Genomic DNA, 16,471 nt, shown 5'->3' on the forward strand with positions numbered 1-16,471 from the left:
AAGCTCGATTCGTCATCGACTAAAGATTAAAAGTCAACCAAGATGAACTTGCATAATGCAATGCAAATACAATGGAATTTCTTGTATATATTAAAACTAATCAACTGATTTTTCGGTATATCAAAAGCGGATGACTGCGACCAAACTCCGATACAAACTTAATTAGTAAAATTTTTTTATTTTATTAAAGCGAATAGAATAAATTTTTATTATTTAGCGTATGGAAAAAACAATTAGACTATCTAACGAATTATGCAGTGTGGGCGATTCTGTCGATTGAATTAATCGTTGATTTAACTAATTGAAGTTTGATTGAAATTATCTTATGCGAATAAAACCTATCTCAACCTATCATACGTTTCGGCGCGGTGACGCGAGTTTGAAATTCGCGGTCGAGCGGCGTCCCGGAAGTGCGGCGTAGTGCGACTGCGCGGTGGGCACTCGGCCTTTCCTCCCTCGCCCGCCCGGCCCCGTTCGTCGTCGGCGGGGCGCCGGCGGCGGTCCACCGAGTCCGCGGTGATCGCAGCGCGCGATTCGCCCGCCGCTAACGAGTGGATGCGTAAAATGGCGAAGTGCAGTTGTTATTTACTTGCGCCGAACGCAGCGAAGTGAGAGCGGAGAGAGAGGAGCGAGTCGAAGTGCTGAATCGCGTCGTTCACACCGGTGTTCGTTTACGGCGTGTCTGTGAGACGGCGTGTGCGAACTATCGTGAGTATCGCTGTTGTACGGCACAGTTTTGCGAGCGCGGAACGCGGTTATCCCGTGGCAAAAGTGGCCGAGAGAGAGAGAGAGAGAGGAGAAAAAGGATCGCGGTCGCCGTCACCATCGCCCGTCTCCTCGCACGCGTCCCCGCGAGGGGCGGCCACGTGTTCCGCGAGCGGATTGTCATATTGTCAATCGGCCGCCACGCCGCGCCTCGCCGCGAGATAACGTGTCGATACCGGCCTTCGGGGAGCCCCTCCCCGTTCCCGCGACTAATCCCTTAATCCGCGCGACGAGGTTAGGAGAGTGCCCGTGTCTGAACGGACACGGGTACCGCGGCCGATTTCTCGTTTCGGGTCGCCCGTAAACGCGCCGACCTCTCGTTCCCCGCGATCGGTCGGCTCGCCCGGCGGACCCCCGATCGATTCCCGTGACGGCCGTTGCGTCGAGGAGGCGAGGAAGCGCGGCCGCGACTTTCTTTGTTCCCCTCCCCCCCCCTCTGGCTTTTTAGGTTATGATCGTTGCGGGCTTTAAACTACTCCCGTAACGCTGTCGCGACGCGACCCGTCGCCTTCGATCGCCGATCGCATCCGCCGGTCGAACGTGCTGGTTTTTCGTCGCGAGTCGCGTCCAGCTCGCATCGGAAATCGCCGTAGCTCTCGCGTTTACCAAACCGTCACGTCACGAAGCCTCCTCCGACTCCGACCAAGTGTCTGCGAAATTTAATCACCTTGTCCTAATTACACGTGACGTCCCTAGAATCACGTTAAAGTGTGCTTTCGATTATAATAACACGTTGATTATAAAGTATATCATATTTTCACGTCTTCTCATATTCTGCATGAGAAAATATTTAAACGTAAACAATCTGTCATTTACTTATATCCTTTATTACAGCTGTTCTCTGTCATTTAAGATCGTGTTGATTCATTATGTCAAAAGTCGACAACTAATCCACCGTGTGTATCCCTCCATTTAAGTGTCGCTCGCATTTTTTGTAATTAAGTTACATTAATTTCTTAAATTAAGTATTAAAATAAACTCATTAAAATGATTATTAAGTTAGACACTTTTCTTCTTTCAATTAAGTTGTGTAATTAGTGTGAATTCAGTGATTAGTTAATACATTAATAATTAGCATATATGTGGGCATTCTATTTAATTAGAAACTTCAGAAAGGGCAACTATACATGTAATTTTGCGTCAACCGCTCTTGTTTCGCTTACCACGAGATACGTATATTCCAAAATTTGTCGGAACGTACCTCGTGATATAATCTGTGCTGTTATTTGCAAAATTATGTATAATTGATAAGACTATATATAAAACTACGAGTAAATGTATTTTTTTTTAAGTGGACTGGCATACATATTGTTTTTCAAATTTTGTCAAAAGACGTGCCCCTCATAATTAATTACATCAATGGTGAGGCACTCTGTATATAAAATAAAATTTGACAATCTCAAAACTATAATGCTATACATTTATAGTTTCATTAAAGTTGTTTTTATATCTTTGGCATAAGAAGTTTTGCTTACAATAATGTTTCCTTGTGTTATTATTTCAACTATCTTCTGCCACATGCTGCTATAATTTGCAAAATTATATTTGTTTGATGAATAGACCAACACGTCATATTAACCCAACTAAAATACATACATCACCGTCACGTCATTTTTTTTTTTTTTTTTTAATTATGATATAAGGTATCTTTGAAGCACATATATTGTACAAAAGTTTATAATTTTCTTGAACTGAGGAAAGCTGCGATAAATATATATATATTTCTGCAACAACAATTATTTGAAGTTAGCAGAATTTGTGTTTAGAATTTTGGGGGAAAATTAATTTCTATAGAAGACTACTTTAAAAGTTGAACAGTTTCTATTAATGTGAAATTTTATTTTTCCGTGTTTTGCTCTCTACTAAACTAAAGTTTCTCTCCTTAATGAACATTAAGGGTCGGTTGTTCCAACTTGTTGGTCAGCTAACAAAATAGTTAAATCATATGTCCATCTTTGTCTAATGTAATGGATAAACAAAGACATATATATGATCAGGTTGGAACAACCGGCCCTAAAGATGTTTATCTTCTACCTAGTATGTTCTAATAGTGTCTTATAATTTCTGATGTAATTTTACATACATTTCTTATGAAATACGTGCACCATACAAATACTTAAACACAATCAGAATCCAGTTAAACACCTACAATTTTACAGACATGATATTCTATAGACGTTTTAATAATGTTTGCAATTTTGAAGTATATTTCACAATATTGTATTATTTTTTTTCTTTATACATTAACGAGTTTTTATGCTGTTAAGTTCACAATATAGATATATTTCTACATTCTTTCAATAATATTTTCGCAACAATTGTATTGTTCGGACGTATTTGCTTTTGAAACACTAGAATCTATACATGTTACATAAAAGACGGATATAATTCGTGATTGTTTTCCATAGGTTGTACCACACAAATACTAGCAGATTCTTCTACAGACATGATCTTGATGGATTGGGGTAATTCAATGTATTAGCAACAATCCAATATTGATCTTTGTTAATTGAGGAAAGATTGTATTTGCCAGCCTCTAAGTTTTGAATAATATGGCACAATATAATTTTAACGTTGTGACCAATGCCAGTGGTACTTTCACGATAGAAGAAGTATCAAGAATCTGTACTGCAGATGGGCAACGAATTCAGTTAGTTTATGGGGACGTTAATAATAGCAGTAACGGTTCACAACAGCTTGTGACTTATACTACTGCACCGCAAAACAGGCAGGCAATATTCTCCCCGCAAACTATTAATTTAGGGAATCAAATATCTGCAGCGCGATTGGAACAAGGGTAACTTATACAGCATGCATTTTCAATTGATCGAATTGCATCGGGATAGATAGAGCAACTTTTAAGCTTTTGATATTTTATGAGAAATATAGAGATTCGAGATTTACTTAAATTTTCATAATTTTAATATCTCTCAGAAGAAATACATGGGGCGTTGATATGATGACTGGTTGTATGAGATAAACTTTAATGTGGTTCTAAAATAATATAAATATTTTACTTCTTAGAATATGTATCTTGATGGGCCATACATTTTTGAGATTATAATGTTGTTCCGATTCCTAAAATAACTTTATGAATATTCTTAGAGAACGCACTTAAGATTTGATTAATATTTTGCATACATTAGGATTGTATAACATGAAAGAGACATTATTATAACAGGTGCTTATTAAAGTAGTCTTCTATCACGCTATTGAACACGCCGTGTATACTATATGTGAACATATATGTATATATGTATGTAATTAAATTTGAAATGTGATTTTGGTAAAAATAGTGAAATGTAACTTTAAGTATCTATATTTTGCACGTCTTATAAATATGAATATGAGGTACAAAAATATGTATATTTTAAATGTATAGCAGTGTATGTTAACTAATTACATTCAATATTATTTTTCATAATACCATTTTTTATACAAATATTTAAAACAATGAAATTATATTTATAGGCTAACAAAACGTGCTGCACAAATATTAAGAAGAAATTAAGAATACACACACAGTAAACTCTTCTTTTTGAATTTTCTATTATAGTTCTTATATTTACTTCATCTAACGTTTGTAACATTACATTCACGTTCATGTTTTTGTCGATTTTTATGAGGATAAGATTTGAGTAATTTTTTTTTAGTTTGTTTTTGCAGAAAATTGAATGTTTTATATTTTATGCAAGAGGTTCTCTTGTTCGCGTGTGCCTCAAAGAAAATATTACCAAAGTAGATTTATATCATAAGCCTGCTTACTGGTGTATTGATTATGATGTGTTGTGTATGAATGTATGTATAAAGAATTTATATTTAAGATAAAGCACATAGATCAAAAATTTAATGAAATATAATAAAATCAAAATAAATATATATTTATGATAGAAGTAATCAGAAATAATGATTAGAAATTGCAAATGGTAATTAGAATATTGTGTAAAATATATATTTGGTACAATCCATCCTTAATATGTGTGGCCTATGAGCGATCTTTTGTACCAGTGACTATTCTAATTCTATTTTAGTTTCTCAGTTTATCAAGTATATTGTATATGTGTTTAATCGATCAATATTTCTTATTAAAAATCTTAAATCTAAAAAAGAAATGGATTTAGCTTAAACCCATTTTAAGTTAATGTTAAAATAAGTATAACCTAAATGAGAAAATACAACCAAAGAAAATTTATCTAATCTTATTTTGAAAATATAAATATAATTTCTTTATTTACTTAAATTGAAACTTTTATCGAATAATTATTCACCATTATAAAGTTGTATCTCGCATCCAGGTAGCAAACTTTTGTTCCAATATCCTTTTTTTCATTAGTTTCATTTAATCGCTCATCATAAGCAATATTCCGCAAAATAAAATAGTATATTTTTTATCAACATATAGTGATTCACGAAACTGATCAAATCGTACTATTATTACGAATTTCCTTTGAAAATTTGTGAACGAAAATATCTATAGCAACATCACAGATATATATTTGTTTATACGTTGTGCTGATATTGAAAGGTCGTTTTCGTTGATTGTTTTGTTCGAGTCAGTTAGTCGTAGATGACTGATAGTCGTAAATTGTTGTGTAGTACATTTGACATTTTCGTGAGTCACTGTGTATACACAATATCCGTATCAATATCTTATATGTTTAGTTAAAATTTAGTAAAAAATATATATATACTCGTATAACAGTATTTGTAATAGCTTTTATTATGTTTCAGGCAAAATGTTTTTATAATCAAAACGAATGAAATATCTGGATCCCAGGAAATATTGAAACCAACTACCGTGAATGCACATATTGTTAATGAAAATAGTATGAGCATTGCGAGTAATACAAGTAAGCAAATACTTGCGCTATTTTAATATGCTTTACAAAATCTGCAGAGCTATATTTATATTTCAGTGTTGTGTACATAACATAGATTTTTGGTATTTTTCTTGCTTGCAATACTGCGAATAAGCCATTTTTTTAGGTATTAAGGCAGAGTGTAAAAATGAAGGGCAACAAATGCAGCTAATGAAAATACAAAACGCTAATACTACTGCAGTAACAAAGCAAAATACGTTATTACAAGAAAATAAGCAGACTGCCATTTTAACTAGAAGTAATATACAAAATAATATCACGTCACCAGTGAGTTACACTCTATAATATTATTTAAGCAAAAAAATTAAATTTATTTCTTTAATTATGATCTAACAGTTATCTTTACTTTAGCCTGTTTATGTAAATTCTGGATTATTCAATCCAAATCAAACGGAAAAAAAATCACCTAAATCTTACCAGCATAAAAGTCGACAGTTGGCAAACAGCATAGTAGGCATAGTATCTCAAACTCCAGATGGAATAAACGTAGTAACTACGGTGGAAAACCGGATTCAAAATTCTAACACAACAGGTCCCAAATCTACGCTATCTGTTTGCAAGACTATCAATTCGCCAAGACAGAATGTGATTGTGAGACCTGTTATTCGTAATCCGAATATGTCGCATGTGCGACCTGTAGCAATAGTTTCTCCTGAAATCTCGAAAACACCAACGAAAGTGCAACCTCCGGATATGGAACATTTAAATGAACAAATCAAGCAAGCCAAATTTAAACAATTACAGAAACAGCATATCGAGAAACAAAGGTTTCAACAAAATAACACACAACAACAACAACAACACTCTAACACTTTGCAACATGGTCAATCCCCGTTGAACAATCCTACACGTCGTTTTATAAATTCTGCGCAACAAAGAACGCAGCCGATTTCAGTCTCTCCTCAAGAAATACAGAAACCATCTATGGCAACGTCAGTTCCTTCATCAGCTGAACATAATACACATGTTACTAGTATTGAGATGGAAGTCGATACTCCAGAATGTGTTGAGGAGAAAGATCAAACGAAACAATCTTCTTCGCCACGATTGGAACCCGAGAACTCAAGTGAAAGCTTCGCTTACCTCCAAAAAACTATTAACGATCCAACAAATGCCATAGTTCAGCATCAAATTCAAGGAAATACGGCAAAAATGTTAGTGATGTTAACCACGGGCGAACAGAGACTAATTACGTTCGACATACCGAACGAGGACTGCACGGTACACGACCTATTGGATCAGGTACGTGCAGTCTTGGGCCAGGTATGTTTCTACAAAGTTGAAAGACTTGTAGAAAGACTATACAGGATGATTGCTATGTAGTTAGAAAATTTTGAGAATTTCAGAGAAGTTTGTCAGATATTTTTAAATATTAGGAATATCTATCTCAACATTAATGATTTAAAATTTTTCTTGCAGCTTCTAGGTACTCGCCGCGGCTATGTTAGATCGTGATGTCAAAGGCGAGAAAAGAGGCTTGTGCGCAAACGTATAACTGTATAGGCTTCATGTCACATTTATTTTACGGCTGTTTATTAACTATTACGGGAAGAGAAAAGTTTTCAGAACATTTTATAAGTGCGCTAAAGCGATTTAGAGTGGTTTTTTATTCAAATATTTGAAAATGGAGTAATAATTCTCAGCGTGTCATTTCTCGCCTCTGACGTCACGATCTAACATGGTCGTGGCGAGTATCCAAGAGCTTTATGGGATAAGCTGCACAATTGCATGGGATAATTGCAATTGTATGCTATTTTGATCCAGAGTTATCAACCACATAATCCTTGCACAGTAATAATCGAATATTTGTGAGATTATACATTCATATATTACATAAAATATTTTTAGGTGAATATTTCATTCCCTGGTGAAACACAAGTCTCTTTGGTGGATGATCCTGCATTGGGGATAAACTACATAGTGGAGGCTGGTGTGATGCATACGTCATCCTTGGATGGTAGTGATGGTGACTGTAATCCTACTCAAGAAATTGTGAGCACTCTTGCGAACGCTGAAAAGTTATCTCAAAATATCAAGTAAGATATTCTAATTTTATATTTGTTGATATTGATTTGTTTATATAATATCCAAATATATATTACAAAAAATTCTGAAATAATATTTTCAGTACATCGGATGAAAATAGTAACACCTCTCCACAAACTCCTGAGGTAAGCTTGTTAGTTTATTTTATTAAAAAATTAGATTAAATAAGGATATTGGCATAAAAGTTATGCTATTCTTTTCAATTCCGTTTATATTGCAAATATACGTATAATGAAATTTTATTTTTCTAAAACTTAAATTCCTAAAAAATTTGGAATTAATATTTAATTATTAGAAAATGTCATAGTTCTGAAACAATCGATAATATCTAACATTAATACAAAAATATATGATTTATATAATTTGCAGTAATATTTTTGTTATATTATGCCAATTTCTTTAATATAATATAATAGTGAGATAATAGGTATTACTATAACATATATATGTTTGATTGATATTTGTATGAATGATATAATAGATATATCATATCAAAAATAACGGAATGTAAGAATGAAATGAAGTAAACAGTATACAAGATAGTTAATGATAATCTATATGCAAGTGTGATAATGTCACGTTGATGCAATCGATAAGAATTCCGTAACAAATTAAGGGAGTACATTTAAAGTTTATCATTCAAAATAAATGATATGCTACAAGTACGAAGTATACCGTGTTATTACTAGGAACCTATTTTGGTCAAAGGAATGCTTGCTCTCTGTCCACACTGCGGCTACAGTTCATTACACTTCAACCGATGTGAACGATGTAATACAAAATTAAAAATTGAGGAAGTCAAGTCTGTACCCATAGCAGAAAGGAAGGAGACTGGGATGTCTGTCGATGTAAGGATTATGACTGCGGTGCCAGAAGACCGATATATTTATTAATACAGTGTTATAAGGATCAACCTGTTACAATGACTCTGTTATAATAATCGAATGTCTGACTGATGAATGACTAACAAATTTAGTTTTCTTAAGATTAAGAATCTAGTTTAAGAGGATTGTTAACATACCATTTTTTAATATATAGTAAGTTTAGGGCGTTATTTTAGCACATGGTTATTAAAGGGGGAACCTGAATTAGAACGCTAAAAAAAAGCAAAATTTTTGCAATTTTTTTTCTCGGCTCCAATAAAACGAATCTTTTCGAAATTTTTGGGGTGTTTTATCACACATTTTAACATTAACAAAAAAAAATTTTTTTATACAAAGATATTGATTTTTAGTATTAAATGTTCAGCAATATCTACAACCACGTTTTTTGAGTTCTCGTACAAGATGGAGAAGAATTTATTTGACTAATCGACTAGATCCAAGATTTTTTAGTTACATAATTGCATTCTTTTCTATGTGTGAACCTAAAAAAATTTTTTAATATCGAAAATTAAACCAATTGTGAGACTTTGAAAAAAAAGTTACGATTTTTTCGCCAAAAATTTTCAACTTAATTGTTTTAAAAAAAGTTATTAAATTTAATTTTTTTATAAATCTCTTAAGTTCACATAAAAGAGAATGCAATTATGTAACTAAAAAATTTTGGATCAAATCGATTAGTCAAATAGATTTTTCTCTATTTTGTACGAAAATTTGAAAAACGTGGTTGTAGATATATTGCTGAACATTTAATACTAAAAATCAATATTTTTGTATAAAAGTTTTTTTTTGTTAATGTCAAAATGTGTGATAAAACACTCCAAAAGTTTCGAAAAGATTCGTTTTATTGGAGCCGAGAAAAAAAATTGCAAAAATTATGCTTTTTTTAGCGTTTTAATTCAGGTTCTCTTCTTAAGAAGTATTTTATTTAGAGAAGATTTTAAACAAGAATTAGTTCTAAAATTAAGACATTTTATATCACTGCCATATTATTACAGGTCATATTGAAAGCAGTTTACTACGCTCATCTTAATGTATCATAATATTTCTATCTGCAATTTTTTTCGTCATCATTTCCTGTGTTAATTTGTAGATATATTACGATTGTATATTTTTATAGATGTTCTATAAGAAGAACAACAGCGAACGAAATGTTGTGAAATTGGAGAAAATAGAACGAGACGGTCCTACATGCAAGCGGCCCAGAGGAAAGGGTAAGAGTGCAGCTTCAAAACCAAAGCCTATTCACAAAGAACCAGGTATGTTTAGTAACATATTTTGTGCATGAAACATGTATAACATGTATATTAATGATTATTTTATAAATTTCTAGAATGTTTGACAATATCGTCTGACGAAGAGGAAGAAGGCAAAACTAAAAAAATTGGAAGCACTAATAGTAATGCAGTAGTAGGTAATGCAACTGACTCTTTTACTGAAGATGTGAACACAATTTTGGATAAAGAACCAATAATTACGAACACTAGTCCATGTGACGAGTTTACGATGGATAATGAAGAAAATAGTAAAGGTGATATTTTATAAGAAACATATAAGTCAATCGTCAATTAACATGTCGGCTGATATACTAATATAATAATGAGATAATATTGGATTTAGGAATATGTGAAAATCACAAATTTTTAGATTTTGGGCAACTACCACAAACTGCTCTAGAGTGTCGGACGGTCAGAATAGGTTCTTATAAATATATTCCTCGGGAAAAAGTAGTGATTTCCCATACTGGTGTAAGATTTAGCGTACCTTTGTTAGAAGATGGTAGGTTGATTTTACCTATGACATATATATCTACAGATAAACAAATTTACAAACTTTGTAAATATTTTACAGGTACAAGTTTTGTTACTTTGGATGTCAAATATAGAGATATAGTTAAGCTTTTAATTCATTTTGGAAAGACAATGCCAGTACTATTCTTTTATACATCTATAAGTACAGGAACTATGATACGTGAATTATTAGGAATGCAAGATCCAAAGGGGCCATATTACGACCCTGCTGGAAAAGGTGTTTATATGACATATACAAACATTCTATATTTTATATAGTTTTTGTAGTTTTTTTCGTTTTGTAGTTCTGTAATTTAATGATTATTTTAAAAAATGTTATATTTAATCTCAACAATTTTTTATATACAAATATGTATATGTGTAAGACTCGTAAAGATTCTTAAAAGGTCCGGATGATTAATACTTTATGATGTATTATTTTCTAGATCACACGCATAAACGTATTACGTTATTACCAGATAAGTTACCGGATGATTCAAAGGCAATACTAACAAGTTTATTCTCACGGGGAGATAAAATAGGCGAATTGAATCCTAAGGAAGCAAACGATATACTTATACGAGCATCACCAAGGGATGTACGTATTTGACTTAATTATATTTTATTTTATTATACATATAATAACGCATAACATATATATTTTTTTATATATTTATGTTTTTACAGTGTCTACAATCGGTTATTACTACACGGAAGATGAGTCAAAACTCAGCAAACACCACCGGTATCAATGATGACATACAAACGTGAGAATCTTATTTAATAATTGTCTTTCGTTTAATAGATTAATATTACTTGGTATATTAGATAAAATATATTTTATAATCTTATCTATTTCACCTAGTGTTACTTGATTTTTTCGCATATAGTTATAAATTTATAAATATTGTTTAATTGTTTTCATACAAAAACTATTTTTTTTATAGAATAACTGTATATCCGCCACCTCCTGCAAAAGGAGGAATAGCCATCAACACTGAAGATTATACCTGTCTCGCAGAAGATCAGTTTTTGAACGATGTGATTATAGACTTTTATTTAAAGTATTTGACGTTAGAGGTATTATCAGAATCTGATCAACATAGAACTCACGTGTTCAGTTCGTATTTTTACAAACGTTTAACTAGCCCACATGCTCAAGCTGCTGAAAGCGCCGTGCCAATGACACCAGCCGCCAAGCGGCATGCGAGAGTACAGAAGTGGACGAAGAATGTCAATATATTTGAGAAAGATTTTATTATAATTCCTATAAACGAACAGTAAGTAATCTTGCACATTTTAATATAAAATTAATACAGGGTCTAAAATTAGCTTCTTTGTGTATGGTATTCTAATATTCAAATCTTCGCGAGACTTGAGGATTTTAAAAATTATAGAATCGGGACATTACGAGAAATTCAATTACATATAGGCGAGAAAAAAGAAAAAAAGACATTTGTAATTTTATGCTCAAAACATAGACGCTCACATCTGTGCCTTAGGCTCATATTGAAATTTACCTCATTAAATTTATAATACATAATAAATAAGTCGATCTTTTTTATTTATTTTATTCTCAATAATTCTATTGACTTTTGGTAATATAAACAAAGATCATTTTACATAATAATATAATTTGTTTATAGCGCACATTGGTTCTTGGCTATTATTTGCTTTCCTGGATTAGTCGGAAAAGTCTCCACCTGTGCTACGAAACCCAACGACGTTCATAAGACTGTGCAAAAGAGCAAAAAAATAAAAGAGGTGAAAACAAAAACTGTCACAATTGGCTCTACAACAATCACTCCTGTAACAACGACCATAACGATAGACCAACTAGATGATGGATCTGAGAGAGACGAAGCAGAAGGCGACGATGATGAGATGGAAGTCGACAGCGACGAAGAGGTAGAATACAATTTTATTGTTGATAATTTTTTTTATTCTAAAACAGTTGATTATATGCAACATATTTTACTTATAGGACGAGACTGAGCAACCGGAAGAAAATAAAACCCAGATCAACATTAAAGTTGAAGTTAAAGAAGAACCAAAGGAAATCGTCAAGCTGTAAGTAGCATGTCTAATATCATGTACTTGATGTAATTGATGTATTTTGTGGTTTTAATATTTAAATAATTTAATTTATAGTCCCTGCATATTGATATTCGATTCACTTGCTGGTGCTAGTAGAGCACGGGTAGTTGCTACGTTAAGAGATTATTTAAGTTGTGAACATGTTGCCAAACTTGGTGTAGAAAAGACATTCTCGAAAGACACTATTAAGGGAGCGTGTCCGAAAGTACCCCAGCAATCAAATTTTACTGATTGCGGATTGTATGTATTGCAGTATGTGGAACATTTTTTCAAGGCAAGTATATTAAAATACCTTTAATATTTTTTATATTGTTGTGTTACTTTTTATATGTATAATTACATAAATTATTAATGTATATAATTATGAGCTTCTTTCCTTTTTTTAGGATCCTATTAAAGATTATACTTTGCCAATTAAAACCTTGAAAACCTGGTTCGAGGAAATTGTCGTAACGAGAAAAAGAGAGGAGTTATCCAATTTGCTAATTAAATTGATGAATAACACCAAAGGGGATAAAACTATTAACTTGCCTACTGTAATTTTCCCCACGCAAGATGGCAAGCTGAAACCGAAGGTCGAAAATCAGACAGACGCAAAGACTGCGAAGTCGGAACCTGAAAGTAAAAGAAAGTCTACAAGTGAAGCAGAAACACGAATTGTCTCGTTTGTGACAGAAAATACTGAGTCACCTAACGAATTTGTTGGTAGAACTTATCAGATCATTCCTTATTCTCTGACTTCGACTTCTAATTCGAGTAATGAGAGTAATCCAACGGAAGTGTTGACGGAACAGAAAAATACAAGGTATGCACAATACATGTATCTTTTATAGTGTTATAATTGTTCTCAGTATTACTAAAATACGATCATACACAGCTATATAAATTCTTCCTAACTTGACTTTTTTTATTGCAATTCCCTATTAATAGAATCCCCATAAGTCTGGGCTTTCTCGAGAAATGTTTTTTCCAAAATGCATTCCATATAAAAATGTGATACAACTCTCTAAAAACTACATAGAATTTTTTAGACATTTTCTCGTATAATTAACACGTGCAATAACCGCATTAATTTATCGAACATTTTTATTAATTTTTAGGTCATCAACCGAAACAATGTCCTACTTGAAAGCTAAACGAATTCCTAGGCTAGTATCAAGAACGCAGAATCAAGATGACTCTCATATCACTGCTAAAAAACACAAAGGGGAGTCCTCCAATTCTTGTAAATAAATGTTTCTTTTTTTACAGTGATAAGATTAGTGTTAATCCACATTCTCAAAATACATGAAATCATTTATTTCAATCTATATAAAATAATGTAGTTAATTCATAAAGCGAATAAAACTGCAGATATGATTTCTGGATTGTATGCGTGGAGTCCCTTTATGATTGACCTTGATATGTGTTTCATTTCATGTCATTGAAATAGATCTATAACAGATTTTTTGTATAGATTGTTTAAAGTGAACGTTTTGACAGTATCAGATATACATTCTGCAGCATCCACGACGTCATTGGTGCATTGCGCCACTCGGTTCTTTACGAGAATCTATCGATCGTATACTGACGAAAATATGAAAATGTATTTCCAAATTTTGTTTTACTGAAATATAATTTAATTTTTTCTGAATATTTTTTTAAGCCAATTTTAAAGATATTCTTTACATAGTATCAATAGCAATTCTGTTGCTTTATAATACTATGCTTCGTGACAATCTCGGCGAGTTATTTAAAGCCTCGCGACATAATCGCGTAGATATATATTTGGCACTCCCTAGTTTTAAATAACCGCTGCGTGAAGCCCTACTGCAAATGTATCGTGCGCACAGTATTTATGAAAATCGAGGTAACAAAAGTTGAAATAACAACCAGTGTGATTTGGTGATTATCCCGTAAGTTTTTACCGTATCTCTCGATTAGGCTAGGCAAATTCGTAGAATTTAGTAAATCAATTACATAATGAATTTTTAGTTTCGTGTCTTATCATTGAATACACGTTATCACACGGTAAAATATTCAATAATCTTGTTGATAAAATAAGCGTATTCGTTAATTTATATCCGTTAATTTCTAAATTGATGATCTGTTGTAAAATTGTATTAATTATATAACGCTGTGTTGGATGGTATAAAGATAAACGGTAGATCTCTCTAGCACGCGGAGTTACATCGGATATGCTTTATTACGCTCATACGTTTTTATTATGCTGATGCCGCACTTGTTTAAATGGCACGTATCTTAATAGGATAATGCCTGGATCAATAGACTTGATAGTGTCTACAGTGTACATCGGAGTCACGATTTGGATAGCGTATTGGCTAAGGCTCTATACGCTATTTTATCTTGATTCTTATCCCATCACGAGAACTTTGGTCCTCGAATTCATAGCTACGGCAGAACTTTGCGGGGCATGTTTTGAGCTCATTATAAGTAAGTCTGCTCTCTGTTTTATAAATCAACATGCGATTTTTGATAAACGATGACTACGGATTTAGGTACCCATTATTTATATTACAATTATATTTATATGTTGCGTATTATATATTAGCGTTATATTTTTTCAATGTATGTACCATTAAGCTATCAATTACATTTTTTGTATTATTTTATGTCATTCATATTATACACGTTACAACAACAATTTGCCTTTATATTCTTCCTTGTTTTTCCCAAGAAAGAAATTTAAACTTATCTCTACAGTTGCGGACAATTGGGGAGTGTGGATGTATGCGCTTTATTTGTTTCTATTAACAATCTGGTGGTCGATAAACTGGGATGAAGCTTCGGCGTGCCCTTATACACACATGGAGGATGTAGTAATACATAAGAAACCCCTGACCGTCGCGTTTCTGTTGATATGCGCGGAATTGGCTGGCGGTCTCATCATATTCAAGTACATCCAAATATTGTGGGCGTTTCAATTCGCTTCTACGCACAAGAACAGGGCATACGGCGATTGCACTACAGATCTGCAGGCAAGGCCAAATCACCTCTGATTTCACGAACAGAATTCAGTTCGCGTTTATATATAAAATTATTAATTAATTACTAATTAAAATTATTAATAATATTAAAATATTAAAAAATATTAATTAATTATTAATTGAAATTATTAATAATATTTAAAAATAATTAATATATTACTTATTAATTAATATTAATTTTTAAACATTATTTCATTATTCATCCGGTATATATCATGTGATATGCAATACGTGCGCCCATTGACCGTTTTCACAAAAAACACGTGTGAAATAATTTTATTATTGAATAAAAAATTGTGTGCGACGATTTTTCAGGTGTCCGCTATAACTGGAGCGCTTGTGGAATGCGTTGCAACATGCATGTGTAGGGTGGTATCCCGCGTGCTAGGTGACTTGAACCCGAGGTTCAGCACGATCATCGATGCCTTCGTGGGGACGTTTTTGGTGGTTGCAGGTCAGCGAACATTTTTATATTCTCTTTTGTGACGTAAAGAAATGCCTGTGTATTGTTGAACATTGATATACAATGTATTTTAGCTTTCAATTACACCGGTGGTTACTTCAATCCCGCACTGGCGACTTCTTTAAAATACGGCTGTCTGGGAACCTCATCTCTGGAGCACGTGATAGTTTACTGGATTGGAGCGTGTATCGGGTCTATCGCTTCCTTACGTGTGTACCGTATGCCGTTTGTACAAAATTTCGTTCAACTACAGGAAAGTACAGATGCTGTGTATTCTTAGATAAAATTCAGTAGAATTTCAAGAGAATTTAAATGTTTGTGATTTTAATCGTCAATATTTAACTACTTCTTAATACGTACAAAAAAAAAGTCTAACAACGTACAAAATTTCGTGCCAAACGATAGTTTTATACATTCCGATTGTCGTGTAAATAATTATAGAGCTGTGTGCAGTTCTAATTACACTTCGGAGATAAAATATAGTTTAAAATTGTTGAGCTGTGTTAATAAATATTTTAAAAATATATATATAACAATCGATATTAAAAATTATTTTATTGAT

The 16,471-nt window shown here is 32.9% G+C and overlaps 2 protein-coding genes across 10 annotated transcripts; both read left to right on the forward strand.

Moving 5' to 3' along the window:
* The first annotated feature begins 480 nt into the window (after nt 1-480).
* Nucleotides 481-13,831, forward strand: LOC143896779 (uncharacterized). Of its 8 annotated transcripts, XM_077404792.1 has the most exons (21): nt 482-708; nt 2,058-2,127; nt 3,174-3,562; nt 5,497-5,615; nt 5,752-5,912; nt 5,997-6,908; nt 7,494-7,681; nt 7,774-7,816; nt 8,381-8,539; nt 9,693-9,831; nt 9,906-10,103; nt 10,193-10,351; nt 10,424-10,600; nt 10,809-10,960; nt 11,050-11,129; nt 11,310-11,642; nt 12,009-12,270; nt 12,347-12,432; nt 12,514-12,733; nt 12,846-13,264; nt 13,560-13,831. In XM_077404792.1, exons 3-21 carry the CDS (start codon nt 3,318-3,320, stop codon nt 13,690-13,692), a joined length of 4,185 nt encoding a protein of 1,394 aa, XP_077260918.1. In that variant the 5' UTR covers nt 482-708; nt 2,058-2,127; nt 3,174-3,317; the 3' UTR covers nt 13,693-13,831. The 8 variants fall into 8 exon arrangements, with proteins under 8 accessions (XP_077260921.1, XP_077260925.1, XP_077260918.1 ...); XM_077404795.1 differs by lacking the exon at nt 2,058-2,127 and having other exon boundaries at nt 481-708; nt 10,220-10,351; XM_077404799.1 differs by lacking the exon at nt 2,058-2,127 and having other exon boundaries at nt 481-708; nt 5,997-6,887; nt 10,220-10,351.
* A 142-nt stretch (nt 13,832-13,973) lies between these two features.
* On the forward strand, nt 13,974-16,449 carry Aqp (aquaporin). Of its 2 annotated transcripts, XM_077404803.1 has the most exons (5): nt 13,974-14,354; nt 14,708-14,892; nt 15,163-15,437; nt 15,762-15,900; nt 15,984-16,449. In XM_077404803.1, the coding sequence occupies exons 2-5, from the start codon at nt 14,712-14,714 to the stop codon at nt 16,187-16,189; spliced, it is 801 nt and encodes a 266-aa protein (XP_077260929.1). In that variant the 5' UTR covers nt 13,974-14,354; nt 14,708-14,711; the 3' UTR covers nt 16,190-16,449. The 2 variants fall into 2 exon arrangements, with proteins under 2 accessions (XP_077260929.1, XP_077260930.1); XM_077404804.1 differs by having other exon boundaries at nt 13,974-14,892.
* The last annotated feature ends 22 nt before the right edge of the window (nt 16,450-16,471 follow it).

Source organism: Temnothorax americanus, unplaced genomic scaffold (assembly GCF_048541705.1).
Source record: "Temnothorax americanus isolate GAGA-0224 unplaced genomic scaffold, ASM4854170v1 Scaffold2, whole genome shotgun sequence".
Taxonomy (NCBI): domain Eukaryota; kingdom Metazoa; phylum Arthropoda; class Insecta; order Hymenoptera; family Formicidae; genus Temnothorax; species Temnothorax americanus.

Bases quoted from the DNA above. Each gene is read 5' to 3' on its own strand.
- LOC143896779 (XM_077404792.1), top strand. From the start codon at position 3,318: ATGGCACAATATAATTTTAACGTTGTGACCAATGCCAGTGGTACTTTC. The intron at 12,433-12,513 runs GTAAGTAGCATG...TTTAATTTATAG, and splicing joins CCAAAGGAAATCGTCAAGCT to TCCCTGCATATTGATATTCG. The intron at 12,734-12,845 runs GCAAGTATATTA...TCCTTTTTTTAG, and splicing joins ATGTGGAACATTTTTTCAAG to GATCCTATTAAAGATTATAC.
- Aqp (XM_077404804.1), top strand. From the start codon at position 14,712: ATGCCTGGATCAATAGACTTGATAGTGTCTACAGTGTACATCGGAGTC. The intron at 14,893-15,162 runs GTAAGTCTGCTC...TTATCTCTACAG, and splicing joins ATGTTTTGAGCTCATTATAA to TTGCGGACAATTGGGGAGTG. The intron at 15,901-15,983 runs GTCAGCGAACAT...AATGTATTTTAG, and splicing joins GACGTTTTTGGTGGTTGCAG to CTTTCAATTACACCGGTGGT.